A 17,222-nucleotide genomic window follows, 5' to 3' on the forward strand; every position below is an offset into this window, starting at 1 on the left:
TAAACTTCACAGAGCTGAGTTCCAGGTAGCTCTGAGCTGCCCCACGTGAGTGGAGGGAATCAAACTCAAGTCTTTTTGAAGAGCAGGAGCTCTTAATGCTGAGCCATCTCTCTGGTCCCTGTTTTCTGTGTCTTAGCAACTAACAATATTGAAAGCAGGACACAAATCATTTCAAAATTTCTATACCTTAACTTCTCAAATAAGTGCATTAATGATTCAGATAGCAGTGTTTCATAGTGGAGCAGAGATACCTCATACGCACACATACCTGTTCAGGTCTACACCACCTTCATAGGTCAGGGGATGGAATACTGAAGGAGAGATAGAGATACTATTGAAAAAAAGTACACTTAATTTTAAATACCCTGTCCAGAATCTGATCAACTCAAAGCTGTATTCAGAGAAATTCACTTTGGTGTGAACCACTGATATTCAGTGAAGACTAACTTGCACTATATCTTTCGGAGAGCAGAAATGAAGGTGGCAGCTGGCATGGCTGCTGTGTCTTCCTTGGCTCACATTACTGTCTCCCTCGGGGAAGCGTGAGTCATAGCACTGGCGTGACTGCACTTCACGTGAGTCCTTCTGGATTTCAGTGCGCGTTCCTCACTACTGACAGAAAGACTCAGAAACCTGAGGCTGAAGAGGTGGGCAGTGACCACCTTTTTCATGCTTAATTCAAAGCAAACTTTGCCCTTTGCAGGCATCAAAGTTACTGCTGTGCAACAGATTCGTTTGGGTTGCAGAGCCCAGACTCGTCTTGAGCTCCCGAGCGCTGGGTCTCCAGCTTGTTGTCTGCCTGCCTGCATATCAGCACACACCGAGGGAAACGCCAGCCAGTGTTACATACCGTTGTGGGCTCCTACAGCTTCACTCCCTTTTTGCTTATAGCCAAATATGAGATCAATCCACTCGTGGAGGTGCTCGGAGACGTAACTGCTTTCCAAGGCGGCCTTGTTCTTCTGGAGGAAGTCCTGGGGACCTATGGGGTAGAGCGCATCAGAATGTTATGCCATCTCTGTTGAATCTTCTTTCATTTCTTTTTTTTTTAAAGATTTATTTATTTATTATGTATACAGTGTTCTGTCTGCATGTATGCCACCAGACCAGAAGAGGGCACCAGACCTCATTACAGATGGTTGTGAGCCACCATGTGGTTGCTGGGAATTGATCTCAGGACCTTTGGAAGAGCAGGCAGTGCTCTTAACCTCTGAGCCATCTCTCCAGCCCCTTCTTTCATTTCTTGTACCTATCTATTTGTGCATAAAACTTCCAGGAGATAGGAGATACATGCTTCTATATTTTTCTTTTAAAGACATACATCTCTAATGAGTTTTATTATTCATTTTACATATTTTTTCCTAGAAAAAGTAGCAAAGCATTTTTATGGCATCTGGGTCTACCAAACATATATCAATGTCTTTACAGTGTAGACACAGCATACTTCTGATTGGGATAAACAGATTCCAGCTCAGTTAAGTAGGTATTCTTAGAAGTCACAAGCAATTCAATCCAATGAACGACATAACTTGGGAGAACACGCAACATGATGCACCGCCGTGCCTCAGGAAGCACTCACTTGAGGCCCATGCTGGAAGCTCCACGCCGTCAACCATCTGCCCTCCTTGTCTCTTTCCCAGGTCCAGCTTCAGACTATTGACTAAAAAGCTAACGTCTTCGTCATAAAATTCCGGGATCAACTGCAGGTTGGGAGGTGGGGGTAGAACATGTTTTTACCGCATTGAGAAAGTGAAGCCTGTGGGTCGCCAGCTCCCTGAACCGCTCACCTCTTTAAAATCCGTTGCGCCATCCAAACAGTTTTTCCAGGTTTCTGCAATACTAGATATGAAAGAGTGATGCACTCATGAGCAGCCGGGGCTTCGGCGGCAGCAGCTTTGCTCGGTTCCTCCCAGCTAACACTTCCCGTCTAGGCTCCTGCACGCAAGCTTTCTCACTGACTCGGATTTTAACATGCATGTGAGGCCCTGCCCCTTGACCTCAAAAGAAAAGTGTGGCCAGGGGGCTGGAGGGGGGGCTGGCAGAACTTCACGAGAATCACAGGAGACTGAAGCAAGCCCGTACTACCACATGCACACCACACGTGGAAGGTGCACACCACACCGTCCCACACCAATATATGCACACTGCCTCATGGAAGGACACACCACACACGGAAGGTGCACACCAACACCTATCCAAGGGGTGCATCCTCGATTAGTGCAACCCTCTGTGGTGCCAGAAAAGATCAGTCCAAAAGTGTATGGTGGGACAGAAGGGGACTTTGTTTCCTTTTTCTATTCTGGGAAGCAAATGCTAATCATTCAAATGTGTAAGCCAATTTTAATGCTTTCGCCATAGCAGAATTATCAAGAAGAATAAAATTTGGGTAGACAAATTTAATTGCCCAATAGAGAATAAGAGTTTAAGTAAACTGTGGTATATTCTAAAACATGACACAATAATTTTTTAAAGTCATTGTTTCAAAATATTCTTCCGAGTATGAAAAAGAACTGCCCAGGCTACACAGGTAAGGAGAAAAATCTATAAAAATCGTCCCTAAACCAGGTGTGGCAACACATGCCTTTAATCCCAGCACTTGGGTAGCAGAGGCAGGCAGATCTCAAGCTCAAGGCTATCCTGGTCTACAGGCTGAATTCTAGACCAGAATAGGCTATACAGAGAAATCCTGTTTTTAAACAGAACAAAAATCTGTTCCTAGGGCTGGAGAGATGGCTCAGCGGACCTGGGATGGATTCCCAGCACCCGCATGGTGGATTCACAACTATCTGTGACTCCAGCACCAGGACATCTTCTGGCTCCTGTAGGTAGGGCACACACATGGTGCACACACACACATATGCAGTCAAATACTCAGACATATAAATAAATTAAAAATAATATAAAAACATGTTTCCCTATATACACATTATTAAAGCTTGAAAGAAAGGACTTGTTTATGAGACAGGGTCTCACTACAGCCTGGGCCATTCTGGAATCTCTGTAACGACCAGACTGACCTGGAACTCACGAAGATCCACCTGCCTCTGTCTCTTGAGTGTTGGGATGAAAAGTGTGTGTCTTCAGGCCTGGTTAGGCTTTATATTTCTTTGCATTTTTGTTTGTATCTAGTATTCTAAACCAAGCATATATGATCAGAAAGTGTTCAAAATGATGAGGTGTTTTATCAAACCTGTTGAACATTCTATCTGCATTATCAAATCTTCCATTCTGAAGACACAGCATATACTCCGGTGCTAGACGGGGGGAAACCAGGGTTAGATCAGACTGAAGAATTGTCTGAGAGTCCAAGTGAAACGGGTGATGCTAGAGCCTCACCAATCCTGACGAGGTAGAAGAGCACATAGCCCGGCGAAGAGTAGTGGCTCCCATACATGAACTTCGGCTCGGGCATTTCCTGGTATCGCGCCTGCAACATAAGAACAAAGAGCTACGTGTTATCTGTGAGGCAGGAACTGACGCGAGGTGTCAGCCCTGAGTGGAGCTCCTGACACGCCGTTCTCATTCCCCTCTTAGGAAGAGCAGAGGGCCAGCGAGAAAGCATCCATGACAAGCAGATAAGCATTCTCGTTTTCTAGGCTTTCACTGCCGATGGCGCTGACATCCAACAAAACAGAATTGTCTGCACGTCTTTTGCAGTTTATTGAAGATTTTCTTCATAAAAATAATTCAAGCTTCCCAAATTAAAGACAAACACACAGAAACAGTGAGCTGCCGGTTACGGCAGGAAAGGGCTGAGGACTTCTGTCACAGCCCACCTAAGTCTAGGGGCAGAGCTTCAGTCACTGAGCAGACATAGGCCATGACCTGTGAGGTTGCTTAGAAGCCATGAGCCCCCCATACACACCAGCAGTCTCTCCAGCCGTTCCTGATTTAAGGCGCCCACTGGCTTACTAAGATCTCGGAAGGTTTCAGGATTCGACAAATCTGTAAACATAAACACAATGACATGAGCCAAGTTCACACTTGTTCTACAAAGTCGTTTTAAGAACTGAGATGAATCCACAATAGTCAGAACCTATGTTATCTATACAGCTGCAAAACAAACAAATAAACCCCCCAAACTACCCTCACTCAGAAGTAACGCCTGTAGTGTGAGATGCCCAGCACATAGACTGGTTAAAAACAGACTCTCTGTAGCAGACCAGATGGATCGTGGATACAGACCCCTGCCATGGAGGCTGACATCTGAGTTCAACCCCTGGGACCTGCGTGGTGGAAGGAGAGCATTGACTTCCACAGGCTGTCTGACTCCCACACAGGTCCACCCTGGCACATGTGCACCCACACACCCAACCCCCATACACATACAGATAAATAAATCATGTCATTTCCAATAAAGAAAAAAGGAAACCCAATTCCAGGGACAACTATGAAAACAAACTTTTAACCCATCTTCTTCCATTAAGGTTTACTTTCTATGCCTAAACTACAGCGACATTAGCAAATACACATTATTTTTTGTTTTGTTTTGTTTTTTTAGACAAGGTTTCTCTGTATAGCCCTGGCTGTCCTGGAACTCACTCTGTAGACCAGGCTGATCTCGAACTCACAGAGATCTACCTGCCCTGACTCCCAAGTGCTGGGATTAAAGGTGTGTGCCACCACCACTCAGCTACATACACAAAATTTAAAAACCCAGGATTTGGAAATCATCAATGAATTACATTCTTATATCCTTAGACAATATGTTATCACTTTCAATGACAAAGGCTCAACTCACCAAACTGTCAAAAAGAACAACTTGATCATAATATATAATTTTAAAGAGTTATGATATAAAATTACAATATTATATTTTAGAAGCATTATTTAAGGGAACAAGCAGTTCTGATTTTTTTATGAAAAGAAAGTGCTGACAGTCCTGAGTGTCAGTGTGTGGACCCAGAAATGCCACATTAGTAAGATGTTTCTGAGCGTGTCTTCACAGGCATCTCCTGAGCCAATCAGATGAGAAGGGCTCTTGGGGCTGGAGAGATGGCTCAGAGGTTAAGAGCATTGCCTGCTCTTCCAAAGGTCCTGAGTTCGATTCCCAGCAACCACATGGTGGCTCACAACCGTCTGTAATGGGGTCTGGTGCCCTGTTCTGGCGTGCAGGCATACACACAGACAGAATATTGTATACATAATAAATAAATAAATAAATATTTAAAAAAATTTCAATCTGAATTTAAAATAAACTAACTTGAAAATTTCAGTGAGAAATTTAAATATTTCAAAACTTGGCACTTACATATAATAATAGAAAGACTGAATTAAAATTATGCACACATTTCCTAGGTATAACCTTCACGAAGTGGCAAACACACATAAAACACTATTTATACCACATCTGCCCAATATTTTGAAATGGAAATTGGCAATCTTTAGTGAGAAAGCTGAAATGAGCTCTAATTTGTTTCTATAATCTGACATGCTATAAAATAAAGCGCACCCTCCCGCTGGGAAGCAGGTCCTCACCAGGGCCCACGCAGGACAGTGCTCACCTAACTCTGGGCTGGAGTAGTCATTTATTATCCACGGAAACACGGGGTACTGGGAGAGGTCATTGCAGCTGCGGTCGGCCAGGTTGTTGAGGTGGAGCAGGTACTGGTAGTTGGAGAGGTGTCCTCGCTGCCACTGCAACATGTAGCTCTCTGCAGTGTGCTCTGCGGCATGGTTCTCTGCAGGACAGGGGGTGCCGTCACTGTACTTTGAGGATCACTGGCAAGCTTCTGCATAGTGTGAAGAGCGAGCTTCTGCTCAGTGTGAAGAGCGAGCTTCTGCTCAGTGTGAAGAGCGAGCTTCTGCTTAGTGTGAAGAGCGAGCTTCTGCTCAGTGTGAAGAGCGAGCTTCTGCTTAGTGTTTTTAAAGTGTCTGTGGATGTGTTTTCACAAAGATCCAGATAAAGAGGTTATTAAGTCTATTGAACTACTATCAAATTCACTCCCAAAAACTATATAAAAAACTATTAGACTATGGAGTGAACATATAAGTATTATGTGGCAATGGCTGACAATTACACAATGAATAATAGATTCTATCAAATGTGCCAAGTTTTGATGAATTTTTAGAAACCATGGCCATTTGTAAACACTTCCCCTCATTTTTTATGAAGCTAGAACAAAATATTGAACTTAATTTTTCCTAGGTTCTGAAGAGGTGGACTATTTATTGCCAATGTGTCAGTAGCTACATATCATCTATAAAATGATATGTAAAAAAACCCCACAAAACTGCCAAAGAAAAAGGGGGATTTTGTAGGGCTAATTGGTAAGCCAGAACAACCAGGAAGGCCCTCAGGAGAAATGGCCTCTCAGTAAGAACTATGGTTTTAGAAGGGCCGGGATGACTCAGCTGTCCTAAGGATGGAAGGATTTGCCATTTTGTTTAGAAAACTCTGCTTTTCTGAACCTAAAATTTCTTTATGCCGGGCGGTGGTGGCGCACGCCTTTAATCCCAGCACTCGGGAGGCAGAGGCAGGCGGATCTCTGAGTTCGAGGCCAGCCTGGTCTACAAGAGCTAGTTCCAGGACAGGCTCTAGAAACCACAGGGAAACCCTGTCTCGAAAAAAACAAAAAAAAAAAAGTAGTTGGGGCTGGAGAGATGGCTCAGAGGTTAAGAGCATTGCCTGCTCTTCCAAAGGTCCTGAGTTCAATTCCCAGTAACCACATGGTGGCTCACAACCATCTGTAATGGGGTCTTGTGCCCCCTTCTGGCCTACAGGCATACACACATATACAGAATATTGTATACATAATAAATAAATAAAGAAAGAAAGAAAGAATAAAATTTCTTTAGTGGGTGTATCAAGCATCTTCATTCATATGCTGTTTCACTAGGCATGAACGTATTCTAATTTACCTCTCACCGAGCTCCTCATTAGCTACCAGGAAAGACTTCAAAACAATGAAACTTCTTTTTGATTCCTGGCTCTTAGAACCCTCTGGAAAGGCAAACTCAGGAATGAGCTCAGACAGAGGAGTGGCAGCTGGAATGCAGAGGGTGTGGCTTTGACTGAAGCTTTGGTATTCCCTAAAACAGTGAGTTTTCTACTGTTGTCTTATCATTTTAGAAAAATAAAAGACACCTGGGCTCAGAAGATAAAAACAAACTCATACTAAATCTCTGCTCATTCACTATGTTAATGTCAGGGGCTGACAAACTACTCTGAGCTAAAATCGAAATCTGCTGGAATAAAATCCTCCCCTAGAGCAAGAAAAGACACCCTTCACCACACATCTGGAGAAGATCTCGCTGCACACCAGAGAGAAACAAAATCTCAATGTCCACGTGAAAGTCACTCCTTTCTAGTGACAGGGCAACCATGTGAATTAGGAATTAGTCATAGAGCTTAATAAAGTGCACAGCTGATGAGAATGTGGGGATTTTTCTGATAAAGGTGGAGAACTTCACATTCTCCAGCAGGATTGAGGCTCCGTTCCTAAAGAAAACAGATTCCAGTCGCAGGGTGTGGGGCCAGGCAGGGAGGACTCACCTGCTCCACCCGGTGTGCTGGCTCTCTGGTGAAGAGCTAACTAGTGATCGCAAACACATCCTCATGTCTTACAAAAACCTCAGTTTTCATTTTCATTAATTAAATCATGCCATGGAAAAACCCTGTAACCCCCTCAAGTTGGAAGTCATTAAAATAAGGAAGCATTTAAACATATTCATAAGAGCTTTCAAAACACACAAATGAGCATTCACAAAATGAATTCACATTTCCCTCATTTGTAGGATAACACATCTGAGAACAAAACAAGTAAAACTTTGGCAAAGCAATGCTTCTTCTCTTGTTTGCTGCCCCAGCTCCTTAGGAGCTTCGCTACCTTCACAGGCACGGACAACAAGGGAGGCAGCCAACCTAGGTATGTAGCGATGTAGAAATAGAGGTCGTCTCTGTCTTGAGGTTCATAGAACTTCAGGTATATGTCGGAACACAGGTCGTCTTCCGTGCAAAACACTTCCAAGCCCTAAAGATTCAGAAAGAATAAAACAAATAGCCCTATGTCCATTCTTCAATCACAGAAGTACACAATCTTAAGTCAGCTAAGCATTTATGTGCTTGAGCCTTGCTTACATTTATAATCTGACTCGGGATATATGTCACTATATTCACGTGTGTTTTCTTGTAAACACCTTGAGAACGAGAGATGCACATTAGGCAAACAATGTGATTCTCTTTAGTACCAAATATGATTACTGACAATAGCTTTTTATTCTGAAATTTAAAATTAGATTGCTAATGAACCCACATTTCATTCTTGCACATAAATATTTAGCTTTCTTGTGCAAATTGAATAAGTAGGAAACAAATTAATAATCAAATAATTTACTCAATGATGGCTATTTTAAAGGACAATATAAGCTGAATGTTCTGGGCCATCTGGGCTGCAGTAGGCCCAGTCTCAAGAGAAAAGAAAAGAGTCAGCTTCCTGGGCACTATGGTGGCAAAGGAAGACGGGAGATGACCACAAGGAGGATTAGGGGATCCTGGGGCCAAGCTCAGGCTGCTGGAACTCACCAGCTGGGGAAGTTAGGGAGTTAATTCCTGGGCGCACAACTGCTTCATCTGTAATGTACAGAGCTGCAATGGAAACATGTGGGGCTCCAATGCTAATTTCTCCACTTTTACTCATGGCTCTTCTATACTGAGAGCACAGATTTTTAATAGTATTTGTTTTCTACTATCATTAGAAATGCACATAAAATACATGATAAAGTGCTTGAATTTCACAATTAAAAGTACAAAAATGAGCTAGTTATGATCTGCAAAAGGAAACGAATCTATACTGGTATCAGTTTAGAACACTAGGAACCATCTCCTCAGCGGTGACTAACTTCTAAGATGCATATGTGAGATAAAAGAGGGAGTGGCGGCAAGAGCCAACCCTTTAATGACTGTCTCCTCTACCTCCTCCTCCCTGAGCTCAGAGGCGAACTGCTGTGGCTGCTCTGATGTGCACTTCTGCTATACTAAAGAGTTATGGAAGGATCTTCCCAGGATTACCCTGAGAGCTGGCAGGAGGAACACTGGACCCACTCTGCCAGCACTGGTCTAGCCTTAGCCTAGAAGCTCTGGAAATTCAGGAGGAAGAAACTCAAGGACTCTCTCTAGCCCTTTAGCTCTTGAACAAGAAGACATTTCTGCAACAGAAGCTGTTACTTCCTGAGAAGAGGTCTCTTCTATCAATTGCCAGCTTCCACATGTCCACACACAGCACACCTGGGTCTTCAGGCCTGCCGCGGGGGCCTGGATGTCGATCAGCCGCCACACTGCAGGTCTGGCAACCTCCTACAGGGAGCTGCCCTGCATCAGTGACCTGAACTCACCAAAGGCATGAGGCCGTGCCTCCTTTTGTAAATGCGCCGGATGTCTTGGAGTGTTATCTGGACCACGGGTTTCTTTAAAAAGGACAAAGGTAGTGTCAAGAGTTGCCATTCAAACACAATTAGAAGTTGTTCTTTTGCATCTTAACAGCAGGGAGGGAGAGCTACACATCCTTGCCTTCCAGTGTGCTGCAGCTGACACCCAGAGGAGATCTTTGAACAAATGGTACCCAAGTCACAGTTCACTATGACATAGCTCTTAGCCCTTCTCAGTAAACTCAGATGATAACAGTACCCTCATCTTTCAGATTATTGCAAGATTAGTGTGTGGTATGGGGCACTCAAGAATGAGTAAAAATAACTATTCAATAAGTTTGCTCCTTTAAAACATGTATTTATTTGTGTGTGTGTGTGTGTGTGTGTGTATCTGAGTGTATGCATGCACCTATGTGAGGGGCTATATATACCTGTGTGTGTGTATGTGGGTGTGTGTCTGAGTGTATTCATGTACCTGTGTATGAGGGACTACATATACCTATTTGTATGTGTATGTGTCTGTGTGTGTATGTCTAGGTGTACGCATGCACCTGTGGAGGGGGCATGCGTGTGTGTATGTGTGTGTCTGAGTGTACACATGCACCTGTGTGTGAGGGGCTACATGTGCACTCATGTGTGGAGATTGGAGAAGGCATCAGGTACCTCTGCTATTACTCTCCACCTATTCTTTGGGGCAGGGTCCCTTCCTAACCTATCTCTACCTGGCTGGGAGCTGAGGTTACAGGTGTGTGGGACACCGCGGGCTCTGAGAGAGCTAGGATTCTAGATCTGGTCCCGATACCTGAGGGCACATGCTCTCGAATGCTGAGCCATCCCTCCAGCCCTGAGTCTTGATCTAGGGTTTACTTTGTACTAAGATCCTTTTTTTTAAAAAAATGTTTTTAATTTCCTTTATTACAAAGTTTTAAATCTCATGAATTACAATATAAGACAAGACTGTTTCTTTTTTAAAGGAAAAAATGTTTTCAATTCTCTAAAACTTGAAAAGAATAGTAAGAGAGAATCAAAATTAGAAATACTGCGTGCTCAGCTAAAAGGCAAAGCTTCTATATCCTGATTCCCAGGTAATAGGAAAACCAGGTTCTGCAACAGTGAGAAAGGCCTTAAAGACCCCAACATAATCCAAGAAGCCTGTCCAGGGCTTTGGGAAAAATACACTGTGTCCCCTGAAGCTGTATTGCCAGACATTTTTCTACAATTTTTTTTTTTAAACAAAAATAGTAGTAGTAGTAGCCAATATTGGAGAACACCATGCCAGTCAGCCTTGTGCTAAGTCGCTGGAGCAGCTGACCAGTATGTGCTGCCACCTAGTGGACAGAATCGCTACAACACTTGTCTGTCCAGTTTGAGGCCAATGACTAGCCTGGAGAATGGCCACAGAAAACATTGTCGGTTAAAATGCCTAGTCAAATGGCCCAACCCTGTGACCTGAGGGGTCACATAGATCCAGACGTAGCATCTCTCTCTACACGAGCACACACTGGCTGTGAGAAGCTCACATGAGCACTGGAGGAAGACAGTGTCTGTAATGAAGGAGAAGCAGGGCCACCCGTGCTCACACACAGCAAGTGCTTACAGGAGACCCGTTTCTCATTCACTGCTGCGCTTTCTTGGTGTTTTCCCCGGTGCTTCCTAGAAGGATAAATCTCCCTTGACGGGACCAGAATCAGGAGTGGTGGCGTTTCTCTACACACTACCAGGAACGAGGGCCTTCAGAATGACTGGATACAGATCAGAGGACACTGCATTCACGTGAGCGTGCACCCAACCCCAGATGGACTGGGGAGGCACACTGCTACACGGGGCTACCAAACGACTGTGACCGTCCCTAGGAAGTGAGGGAAGTAACTCAAGACAGTAATTTTGATTTCAGGTCCTGAAAAAATTGAGCTGAAAGACAGAAGCAAGTACTGTATACAGGCCCACGACCTATGCACCCAGCGGCCCGTGACCTACATACCGGGTGTCCGTTGAGAGGCTGGAAGTACAGGTTGGTGTCTGTGATGCAAACATGTCCCGGATTCGTCACCAGGGGCGTCACCATCTCAGCTTTACACTCCATATGCAGCTTCTCAGAAACATTTTGGAACCTGCAAAGATGTTTTGTAGAAAAAGTCAGGAAAGTCGGAACCTGACCTACTCTCTCCGCTGAACCACCATGTAAATTTGCCTGCTGTGCATCTAAACACTACAACTAATACGAAAAAGGTGGGGATATAAACTGGCTACTTGACTAAGGTTGACAGTCTTTTAGATGGAACAATGGAAGCATGACATTTTATTAACAGGAGAGTACATATCACAGAAACAAAATCTCTCACAAATGAACAGCCCTGAAGCTAGTCCTACATCCGTGTAACATCCTGCTTTTACACAGTTAAGACCTTGCAGAGCACAGACACCTTCCTGTTTTCCCAGCACTGATGAGGCTGAGGCAGGAGCACCCCAAGTTTCAGAGCAGCCTAGGCTACAGAGCAAGACCCTGTCCACATTTACTGTATCAGGTTTTGAACACATAATTACAATTACTTGAAGGTCAGTTTGATACAAACATACAACCACTCAGAGATGCATTCTCTACTCTTCAAATGTTTAACTTAAAAAAATAAAACATTCACCCGGGAGGCAGAGGCAGGTGGATCTCTGTGAGTTCGAGACCAGCCTGGTCTATAAGAGCTAGCTCCAGGACAGGCTCTAAAGCTGCAGAGAAACCCTGTCTCGAAACCACCCCCCCCAAAAAAAAATAAAACATTTCTGATTTGTTAATTTAGAAAGTAGTGCAGAAACAATTAAATTACCAATATTCTAGGGCAATTACTTAGTGAAATAACTGTATTAAAAGTAAATCTCATGTGCTTGGGAGTGCAGCTCAACACTGAAGTGTATGCTATCACTCAGGAGCCCTGGTCAATCCTGGTACCAAAGACAAGGGAAGAAATACAGGACACAACACTAGGACAGTCTTCTCTAGAGAAAAGCTGAACTGTTGGAGACCTTGAGGCTCTTGCCTAACGATCACAACCAACTGGTAAGTTCAACAATCCTCATAAGTTCTTAGAACCAACAGAGGGTGCAGAGACAGTTGAAGGAAGAAGAAAAAGAAGAGACCAACAGGCTATGGCAGGAGGAGGGTGGTCTCATGGGAATGATGAAGTCTGTAGGCCAGGGCAGCGCCAGAGATAGGGAAGTAATTCCATAACCATTGCTGTCACCTTAGCATCTCTCCAGCAAACGATGGGCACAGCAGCAACGCAGCCACTAGGGTGTAGACACTGGGATCCACCGTCAGCTGAGCGCTATACAAACACCGACTCAAGAGCTACCAGAAACAGGAAATATTCACCAAGATCCAGCATACACTGGCTATAAAACAAATTCAAATAAACGCCAAAAAACTGAAGCATAGAACAGAGTTTCTGATCAAATAATAATAATCAGCAACTGTTAAGACAGCGGTCCAGTCCTCGACTGTGTGAAGAGTAAGCAACATTCTTCTAATCACCTATCGCTTAACACAAATGGCCAAGTTATTTAGAAACAACAAAGAAACCTGGGCTGGAGCACTTTTGAGGGAGGCAGAGAGCGCTACTGTGACAAACCAAAGGGATGCCTACTACTACAGCCTCGCACACTCACACACACGCGCACACACATGCACACTCACACACACACACACGTGAACACTCACTCTCACACATATACACACTCACACATACACTCACACACATGCACACGCACACTCTCTCACACACACATACATACTCACACTCAAACACACACACACATACACTCACACACACACTCACACATACACACATCCACACATTACAAAAAACGAAGAAAACAAACTGGGTGTGTGTTTCCTTCACAATGCTGAGGAGACTGAAGAAAAATGACTGCAAGTTCAAGGCCAGTTTAAGCCGGATAGCAAGACCCTCTCTGAAAATAACAGTAATGATGGTGTTGGTAATAGTAATTAATAATAGTAAACTACATTAAGTACAATCCCTAAGAATACTTTATATTTATATACCTTTTTCTATAAAATATACAAAAAAATATAAGAACAGAATATCACCAAGCCGCGTTCTTCTGGCAAACACAAAACACATCCCAATCTATTCTATGAGGTCGGCAGAACTTTGCACCAAAATGTCCTGCGTGTGGACAGCACGAGGCAAGAGAGAGGGTCACACACCGTGATCTTAAATAATATTTTTACATGAATACAAAGTTCACTAAAAAATCCATATAATTTATAATATTAACAACAAATGAGAAAAATGATGTCCATAAATATAGAAAAAAAATATTTGACAAAATTCTGTACCTTTTGCTTAAAAAAATTCAACAAACTAAAATTAAAACAAGCTTCCTCACTGTGGCAATGACTGTCTAAGAAAAACTTACAGCCAGCACCATTCCTTAGTGGTAAAACGAAACCATCTTCCCTCAGCATAAAGAAGAAGGCAGGGCGTCTGCCCCAAGCTCTTCCTTAACAAAACAGTGCAGAGAGACAGCAAGCGGAAAACAGAAGTCTCGGGGAAACTGCCCTTTTCCAGGAAGGACTGCAAACATGAAAACAGTAGAAATTCTGCTACAAACCCATGCATGGACTTAGAAGAGGGAGGGTACAAGGCCAATATTAAAAAGAATGTATTATATTTCTATACCAGTAACAAACATTTGGAACAGGAATTTCAGTGGCATCAAGCAAATACCTAGAAATGTGGCAAGAAAAGAAAGTTGGCAACATCTACACCGCAAACACCCGATCCTGGGGAGAGCTCAGCGCAAAGAAAGGAATTTCTATAGACTCCTTCATTTTAAAAACCTAAAGCAATTTTAAAATAAAGAATTTTTAGAAAACCTTTGGGTGAACATGAATTTGGAGCTACGTGTCAGAAGATATTATCACACACACCTGAGTACCGGGGGGAAAACTGACGTGATGTCCTGAAACTCAGTGTCAACAACCCGAACAACTACACTCAAGCACGCAAACACGTACAATACACAGCGACGTGCCCGTGCAAGAGCGCACCCCACACCCCCTCCAAATCTGTAGTCCCCCAAGTGTCTTATCTACGAGGACACGGTATTTGCACAGCTGCAGCCCCTCCTCCGCCTGGTGAACTGGCATAACCAGATGACTGCGGCACAGGGCACAGAGGCTGCCTGACTGCACAGCTGCGGGACAGTGTCTGCATAAGGCAGACGCGCATGCGCATGCCAGAGCAGCGACGTGGATACGGGCACGGCGGCAACATCTAAAGCAAGCTGGAAACCATCGACAGACACGCCACAGGATGTCTGCGCTCGCTATAGTACTCTTTCAACTTGACAGCATTTGGACCCTTTCAACATAAAAAGTAGGGAAATATCCTATTTCCTCAATAAGAGGCGAATCTTCAAAAACGTGATGAAGGCTATGCTCACAAGTTTGTGTTCCCTTTTTTAGAAACCGCGCTCATGACTGAAATATTTCATCCCACACTGCAAAGACGCTTCCCTAAATCCTCAGCATGACATTTCGGGTTCTAGAAACACAAATTAAAACTTTCAAAGTGAACCACTCTCTAATTTTCTTAATATTTATTTATTTCATTTTAGATGTATGAGTTTTGCCCCATGTTTGCCTGTGTACGTATGTGCCTGGTGCCCTAGGAGGTTAGATCTCCTAGAACCAGCATTATAGATGGATGAGTACCACAACATTTTCAATAGTTACAGTGAAGATAAAGGAATACAGATGAATACTGTTCTAATCTGCTGGCCTGGTCTGTCACCAGAGAACCCTGTTCCCTTGAAGAGACAAGCTCCACCCACTTCCAACCTCCCCGGTGCACCCCCCTCCTTCTCCTCTTCCCTTTCCCCTCCATAACCCTTAAGTAAACTCATTACCCCAGCTCTCTCTGCATGGCCTCTCTGTCTGTCTCCCACTTGATGTGGTCTCCCACCCGCCAGGGGAACCACCAAGGCCTTGGATGACTGGCCTGGGACAGACCTTGGGTCCTACCTCTTTATAAATGATTAATATGAAATGAAAACATAGGCAAATAGTCTACATCTAAGGCAAGAAAAAAATAAGAAACTAGAATAAAAATAAATAGCACCATTATTTTCAGAAACTGTATTGCATACTTAATAAAGACAAGAAAATCAATGGGAAAACCATTAGAACAATAAGTATACTCTCCTGGTCCTTGTGGGGAATAATAGGCAAGTAATCGATGTAATTTGAGGGGATGCTCAAACTGACAGCTAAGCTAAAAATCAGAAAGCCCAATTAGCCAGAACGAAAAGTCAGGAGGGTCCATGTTCCAAGCATGAAAAACAGGGGGCTAAGATGAAGGAAGAGCGGAAAGAGAATGAGGGAACAAGAGACAAAGGCCTAGAGGGCAGAGAGTAGTGACCATCGGGACCTTGCTCCCTCTGCAAGTAGCCAAAGCCCAGAACTCATGAGAGCCAACAGCCACCTGGTGCAGTGAGCAAGCCCCGCCCCAGAAGGAGGAGGTTGTGGCAGCAGGTCCCTGTAACTGCCAACAGCTAAGTGACAGATGTTCTTTACACAGACACAGTTTAGTAGGTCATTGGGTGGGGGAGAAGCAGAACTGAGGCGGGAGACTAGCATTGAGAAGATGGGCTCAAGGTTGCGATGGCGCACTGGGGCAAGCCCAGTGGGTAAGACAGGTGGGCGGGTTGGAGATGGCAGTTGGAGGATGGACAGGATTTCTAAGTGGCAGACATCAGGAAGGAGGAGGGCAGCGGAAGCTCTGAGAGTTATCATACCTAGGCTGGCTAAGATGAGCAGGTTTGGAATAGGATGATGAAAGTCATACTGGGGCCAGAACCAAAGTCTCACATACGTTAGGCAAGAGTTCCCCGCACGCCAGCCCACATCCGTTCCGAACAGGCTGAGAGAGGCCTACAGATGGAGCCGTTCACTGCATTCTAGTCAGAAAACAAAAATCTTAAAATCTTACCTGTTTTTGTCAAATGATGTCCTAGCCAAACGTGACTGCAAGATAGCTGTTATCTACGAGGAGAACCGTTTAAAATTCCGGGCATGAGTATAAGTGAGCTCAATGAAGTTAACTTCTAGTCAAACAGCAACTGTCCAGGACACTCACCATGGCCGTCTGGTCACCAAGTTTATCAAGACAGGATGCTCTGTGCAACTGCAATGTGACAGACACACAATCAGTTTCCCTGCAGACAGCAGCGGGCATTTCTTTAGAGGCAACAGAAAAACACTGGTTGTCCATTAGTAACAGCAGGGATCAATTCCGATGTCTGTGGCTTCTCCTATTTAAGTTTCCAAATTCAAGTCAATCAGCATATTTACAAGTGACAGTTGTCTGGGTAGGATGAAATCCCTGTTCCAGGAAGGGAGAGGCATGAGGGAGGCCAGCCTGGGCTACATGAGCCCCTGCCTCGAAACAAAAGGGAAACATGGAGGCTTCCTGCTCAGTCTGCTCTATGATCTGTGGGTGTGAGACCACCGAATGGCTGGCTTACCTGAAGCAGCGTCTCCACAACATCCTCCACCTTCCCAGAAACTTCCAGTTCAAAGGCATACTCCATCTTTCCCTGGTGGGAACAGAAGCAGCAGTCATCCTGCTGCAGTAAGCATCTGCAGAGCGGACGCCAGCTGTGCACTGTGACTGTCTTCCTGCTGGAATGCTGGGCTTCCCTTCCCTCAGATGAAGGCTCACCTTACACTGTGGGCTCTTCAGAGGTTGAAGTCTCAGTCTTTATCATCCCCCACATCGATTCCTTGTAATAAACTCCTTATATCTAACATCATCTGTCTCAATCTCCCCAGGTACTAT

General features: G+C 44.2%; 1 protein-coding gene across 1 annotated transcript in view; it reads right to left on the bottom strand.

Moving 5' to 3' along the window:
- Nsmaf (neutral sphingomyelinase activation associated factor) overlaps nucleotides 1-17,222 on the bottom strand; it is a 56,186-nt gene that overhangs the window by 18,151 nt on the left and 20,813 nt on the right. Inside the window, exons 7-20 of the mRNA XM_038347157.1 lie at nucleotides 16,909-16,980; nucleotides 16,521-16,568; nucleotides 16,374-16,426; nucleotides 11,348-11,477; nucleotides 9,334-9,405; nucleotides 7,865-7,973; nucleotides 5,505-5,681; nucleotides 3,866-3,945; nucleotides 3,337-3,427; nucleotides 3,191-3,254; nucleotides 1,788-1,839; nucleotides 1,580-1,700; nucleotides 851-982; nucleotides 269-311 (exon numbers count right to left, since the gene is read on the bottom strand). Coding sequence (XP_038203085.1) covers nucleotides 269-311; nucleotides 851-982; nucleotides 1,580-1,700; nucleotides 1,788-1,839; nucleotides 3,191-3,254; nucleotides 3,337-3,427; nucleotides 3,866-3,945; nucleotides 5,505-5,681; nucleotides 7,865-7,973; nucleotides 9,334-9,405; nucleotides 11,348-11,477; nucleotides 16,374-16,426; nucleotides 16,521-16,568; nucleotides 16,909-16,980 — 1,244 coding nt within the window. The remainder of the gene's footprint in view (nucleotides 1-268; nucleotides 312-850; nucleotides 983-1,579; nucleotides 1,701-1,787; nucleotides 1,840-3,190; nucleotides 3,255-3,336; nucleotides 3,428-3,865; nucleotides 3,946-5,504; nucleotides 5,682-7,864; nucleotides 7,974-9,333; nucleotides 9,406-11,347; nucleotides 11,478-16,373; nucleotides 16,427-16,520; nucleotides 16,569-16,908; nucleotides 16,981-17,222) is intronic.

The sequence above is a fragment of the Arvicola amphibius genome, chromosome 11 (genome assembly GCF_903992535.2).
Source record: "Arvicola amphibius chromosome 11, mArvAmp1.2, whole genome shotgun sequence".
Taxonomy (NCBI): Eukaryota; Metazoa; Chordata; class Mammalia; order Rodentia; family Cricetidae; genus Arvicola; species Arvicola amphibius.